The sequence below is a fragment of the Tachypleus tridentatus genome, chromosome 5, assembly GCF_004210375.1.
Source record: "Tachypleus tridentatus isolate NWPU-2018 chromosome 5, ASM421037v1, whole genome shotgun sequence".
Classification (NCBI taxonomy): Eukaryota; Metazoa; Arthropoda; class Merostomata; order Xiphosura; family Limulidae; genus Tachypleus; species Tachypleus tridentatus.
In genome coordinates, this window is record NC_134829.1 from 5,059,284 (window position 1) to 5,065,283 (window position 6,000).

The window sequence follows — 6,000 nt, forward strand, 5'->3', positions numbered from 1 at the left end:
CCTTCAAACCTTATTGTCTTAAAGTGACTTCTTCACCATCAAACGTCATTTAACTACTGTTTGTTTGTTTGTTTTGAATTAAGCATAAGGTTACACAGTCTGTGCTTTGTCCACCACGGGTATCGAAACCCAGTTCTTAGCGGTATAATTCCACAGACGTGTGCCACTGAGGGTTTTTCACTTCTCTTGTTACATGATGAAATAGGCTTACAGCTTAGGTTAGTAAATTTAAATACTCGAGAAAAATAGTCATTCATGTTTAGGCTTGAGAACATTTCGTTTAATTAAACAAGTCAAAATTCTGTCTTATATGCAGAGCAAACGAGGTCATAATGTCCGTTTCCATGATGAGAAGGGTCAGAGTACAAGTGGCCTCTGGTGTCCATACGGATTTCATACATTTTCTAGTCTCTCGTCCTTTCCTATTCTGAAGATGAGATCAGAACCGACACAGAAGGAAAAACAGTATTTTGTCAACTTGTCTGGGAACAATAACAAGGTAAGAACATGAACCTCGTTAGTGGATAGTTTTGTTTCCTAATGTAATGCAATATTTTCGTAAGAACATGAACCTCGTTAGTGGACACGATAGTTTTGTTTCCTAATGTAATACAATGTTTTCGTAAGAACATGAACCTCGTTAGTGGACACGATAGTTTTGTTTCCTAATGTAATACAATGTTTTAGTAAGAACATGAACCTCGTTAGTGGACACGATAGTTTTGTTTCCTAATGTAATACAATGTTTTAGTAAGAACATGAACCTCGTTAGTGGATAGTTTTGTTTCCTAATGTAATACAATGTTTTAGTGAGAACATGAACCTCGTTAGTGGACACGATAGTTTTGTTTCCTAATGTAATACAATGTTTTCGTAAGAACATGAACCTCGTTAGTGGACACGATAGTTTTGTTTCCTAATGTAATACAATGTTTTAGTAAGAACATGAACCTCGTTAGTGGACACGATAGTTTTGTTTCCTAATGTAATACAATGTTTTAGTGAGAACATGAACCTCGTTAGTGGACACGATAGTTTTGTTTCCTAATGTAATACAATGTTTTAGTGAGAACATGAACCTCGTTAGTGGACACGATAGTTTTGTTTCCTAATGTAATACAATGTTTTAGTAAGAACATGAACCTCGTTAGTGGACACGATAGTTTTGTTTCCTAATGTAATACAATGTTTTAGTGAGAACATGAACCTCGTTAGTGGACACGATAGTTTTGTTTCCTAATGTAATACAATGTTTTAGTAAGAACATGAACCTCGTTAGTGGATACGATAGTTTTGTTTCCTAATGTAATACAATGTTTTCGTTAGAACATGAACCTCGTTAGTGGATAGTTTTGTTTCCTAATGTAATACAATGCTTTAGTAAGAACATGAACCTCGTTAGTGGATACGATAGTTTTGTTTCCTAATGTAAAATGATTTCCCTTTAAAAATGGGTAAAATTACTTTCAATAAATTTACTTTTCAAAAAGCAACAACAAAACGTGTGTATAAAAGTTAATAAGTGACGTCAGAATTACGTTCACCGATGTCTAATGCACATGCTATAAACTCGTGCAATAATGACACCATGTACTTATTCCTAATGCAATATCCCAACCTACGGAGTTTCTCTTAAATGTTACTTTACAACCGGACTTCATAAAAGGTGAGCTATATGATTAAATATTAAATTTTGACATATTTTATTTTGTAAAATGAGTTCTGCATCGTTCTTCAGTTATGTATTTTCCGAATTTGACCAAATTATTCAAGCTACAAAAAGAGAATCAAAATCTATTAAAGTAATTATAACTGGTACTAGTTAAAAGTAATTATAACTGAATTAAACGCAGTACATTTTAGTGGGATTTTACCTTTTGTGTAAGGACAAGATGGTTAGGGCATTTGTCTCGCAATCTGAGATTCGCAGGTTTGAATTCCCCACTCCATACGACCGACATGGCCAGGTGGGTTAAGGCTGCAATTCGTTATCTGAGGGTCGCGAGTTCGCATCCCCGTCGCGCCAAACATGCTCGCCCTTTCAGCTGTGGGAGCGTTATAATGTGACGGTTAATCCCATTATTCGTTGGTAAAGGAGTAGCCCAAGAGTTGGTGGTGGGTGGTGATGACTAGCTGCCTTTTCTCTAGTCTTACCGTGCTAAATTAGAGACGGTCAGCGCAAATAGCCCTCGTGTAGCTTTGTGCGAAATTACAAAAAACAAACAAACCACAAAACATGCCCCTCTTTTCAACCATGGGGGTCGTTATAATGTGTCGTTCAATTTCACTGTTCGTTGGTAAAAGAGTAGTCCAAGAGGTTGGCGGTGGGTGGTGATGACTAGCTGCCTTCCCTTTCACTTCTAAATTGGAGACGAACATCTTTGGGCGAAATTCAAACCAAATGGTTTATCCTGCTTTTCACAATAACTTAATAACGACACCTAATTTTATATCTAGCGTCGCCTAGTAATTAGAGCTTTCGACTCCCAATGTGTGGGTCGTGGGTTCGAATCCCACAACGGAACATGCTTAACCTTCTATCCGTGGGAACATTATAATACTACACTCAACTCCACTATTCGTTAGACAACGTGCAGCTCAAGACCTGGCGGGAAATGTTGTTTTACTAGCTTCCTTCACTTCAAAATTAAGGACAACTAACATAGACAGGCCTCGAGTAGCTTTGTGCGAAATTCAATAAGTCAACATAACTGAACCCATTGGACTTTTCAGAGTGATTATCTAAAGTTTTTTTTTTTTTAATTTCGCTGCAACTATAAATTTGACAACATCGTGAAACGTTCTACAGATTTGTGAATTCACCAAACTATATGAAACGTTTTAACGTAATTTTGTAAATCTAACAACGTATACCAACTTCTTATTGTTACTGTAAACTTATCAACTTTTGTTTCCTTATGGCTGTAAACTTACTATTCTTATGATACTGTAACTGTCAATATATATTTCTTTGTGACTGTGTAAAATTATTAAACCTTTTTCTCTGAACTTGTTGTAAGTTTACAAACATATTTCTGTGGTGTTGTAAATTTATAGCTTACACTGACTTTGTTGTGAGGTTAACAACCTATATTTCAGTGGTTTTGTAAATCTGTAGTTTTCACCGTGACGTTAAAATGACCAACCTGTGTAAAATGTGACTGAACGTGATCCACCACAATATGAGTTTACTTTACTTTAATAATATTTTATTTAATACATTTCTCCTGTTATTGTATAATTTTTTCATATGTTTTAAGTTGCAAGATTTTTTTAGGTAAATCGAATAAAATTATTAAAAACTCGTAGTTTTTTTTTATCCCATTTTTGAAAACGGAAACACAGTGAATCATCAGTATTCTGGAGGACCTGATATATCTGGGTTTGATCCTTGCACTGGGATAACACAGACAGTTTATGGAGTAATTTTGTGTTTAACGGCAATGAAAACGGACTTTTAAATATTCAACATATTACCGAACCTATTACATCGTGTTTTTCTTCGCCAGAAATAACAATGCTGAGTTTCGAAAGCAGCGACATCACTAAAAGTATACGTTTTATTAATGTGTATTTTACAAAACAAAAGTTACTATAAAATGGTTTACTTTGCAGGTTCCTGTTGGAGCTGGTTATACATGTTACTGTGCCCCATTCTTTTACCATGTTGAGAAAAAGTTAGAATCTGACAAACAGGAACTTATTGAACACATCGAAACCGCACACGATAATTTGAACAGTAAGATAATTCATTTGGAGCAGAGTACTCAGAAGTCACCTTTTAAATTCAGCCAGTCAATTAAGGAAAAGGTTGCCAATGAAAGAATAGAGTGTATGGAAAGGATGGAGAGGAGGACGTTTGCAGACAGGCTCGAACTTAAGAAACAACGGTTGGGGCAGTTAAGTAACATAAGAGCAGATCTTCAGAGTTGGGTTGAATCAAAAAAGAACGAATTTAAAGATAAATCAGGGTTTTCCACGGACCAAAGTTCGGTAACAAACACGTGCATCAGGCAGCCCGCCATACAACATTGGTCACAGTCTGTAACCAAAAGAAAGAACATAATAAACATTACTGGCTTGATGCGGTCAAAGTCAGAAGAATTAGTACTAGGGGGAGATGGAAAGACAGATCTGAGTGAGGCTACTAATGTATATTCACCAGAATGGCACAATACCGCATTTCGTAAGACGTGTCCTACACGTTACCCTGTTCCTGTGAAGGACAGAGACCTCTCTAACCATTATCCCATGAGGATGAAGGCCAGGAGTTACCAAGCGCCCGGCGTAGTTCAAAGACTTCAAACAGACTTTGAAAAACTTGGTGCTAGACCTAAAAGTGATTACATTCCTCAGTCCATACAACAACGAGACCTGGCCGCGTTTGGGAATGAACGTAAATATCCTAGAGATAGTAGTTATATAAACGTTTCAAATACAAAAGGACAAACTGACCAGTTGGCTTATATTGAAAGCTCTTGTAATTATCGCTACTCGTCTGTTAGTAACTTAGGCCCTCAACACAAGGAGCTAACAAATATAAGTGAACACTCGGGTGGACAGTCTGGTGCTCCATATCTTCCTAGTTCAAGTTATCGCCACCTCGACCCCACTTCTCAAGTAGAATATAACAAACCTGTTACTCGACGTGCAGACATTCATAATTTTCAGACTTTAAATAATTATGACAATTACAAGTATATTCCTGACTATTATTCTCGTTACGTCTCAAGTGTCAGACCTGTTAATTATGCACGTCGTGGAATTGAAATGAAAAACCAAATTATGAGAGAGTCTTTAAACGGTTCTAGTGTAGTGTAAACAATGCTGTAGCTTTGTTTTTATACATATATATATAGTTTTTTTGTTTATCTTTCGTTTTATTCTGGATTAATGCAAATTACACTGGAGATTTTCATGACTGGAGCATACTCAGAAAACATCTTGAAAGATCTTTGTAACTCGATATCAACCATCTTACTAAACTAACTAAACGAGGACACCATAAGAACATTTAGTGCAAGTTGGGCGTTTCTAATGAAATAGGTTATTAACAAATACGTGGTATTCGTATTGACAATCAAATGGTACATTCAACACACCCAAACATTATCAAAACAAAGACGAAAGGGTTATCATACCAAAGTCTACAAGCATCAAATAAAGTCAAACTATACAAGTAACTTGGCGACATCTGACGGTATTCTTTCAGTACGTAGAAACTTACGTCAAGAGTAGTGCGGTAAATATAACATTATTTACTCCGAGTGAAAATATAAAAAGTAAATTAGCGCCATCTGTTGGCTTTATTTAAAGCGTATAAAAAGTGTTTAAGAATACGACAGCTAATAATGAGAAATAATGAGTAACTTATTTGATCTTTGAATTTACATTATTCGTTTAAATCAACACAGACATGAAGATATGCGTGATGGATAGCTAGTTATTAATCCATTTTATTTTGCTAGAAATATTAACTGAAAACTCTTACATATTATCAAGATATTAAAAATAAATTTTATATAGTTCACTATATTTTGTGTTGGTGTGTGCGTCGTGTGATTTTCTTTGCGAATAAATGTTACTCATAATTTATTTACTAAGTAAGTAACATGGAACACAATTCACACAATATATAGAACACAAATGTCTCCATTTATGTTTCGCGAATACCCATAACCAGAGTATTTTTCGCATCTGTTCGGGTCTGTTTAAATAAATATATCATAATACTATAGTAAATTATTATTATATATATTGTGTCCTTGATAGTTTAAGGAAATATATATTTCAGTTATTGAATACACTTCTAAAATTACTAAAAAGGAAATGTTGAAAAGTGAATGGTGTTCTTCCAATGCATGCGAGTTTGAAAATTACTAAAACATCTTTGAAGACTAAAACTAATTCTTCTTTTGTCAGAAGTGGGGTTCGAACCCACGCCCTCTTACGAGGACCAGAACTTAAGTCTGGCGCCTTAGACCACTCGGCCATTCTGAC

The 6,000-nt window shown here is 35.4% G+C and overlaps 1 protein-coding gene and 1 non-coding gene across 6 annotated transcripts in view; one reads left to right on the forward strand and one right to left on the reverse strand.

The window, feature by feature from the left end:
- LOC143250414 (uncharacterized) overlaps positions 1-4,870 on the forward strand; it is an 88,648-nt gene extending 83,778 nt beyond the window's left edge. For all 5 annotated transcript variants that reach the window (XM_076500871.1, XM_076500873.1, XM_076500872.1 and 2 more), the window contains 2 exons: positions 317-499; positions 3,616-4,870. In XM_076500871.1, the coding sequence (XP_076356986.1) occupies positions 317-499; positions 3,616-4,821 (1,389 nt within the window). In that variant the 3' untranslated portion in view covers positions 4,822-4,870. The remainder of the gene's footprint in view (positions 1-316; positions 500-3,615) is intronic.
- Positions 4,871-5,916: 1,046 nt separating this feature from the next.
- On the reverse strand, positions 5,917-6,000 carry TRNAL-UAA (transfer RNA leucine (anticodon UAA)). The gene has a single exon. It is a non-coding gene; the product is annotated as a tRNA-Leu (tRNA).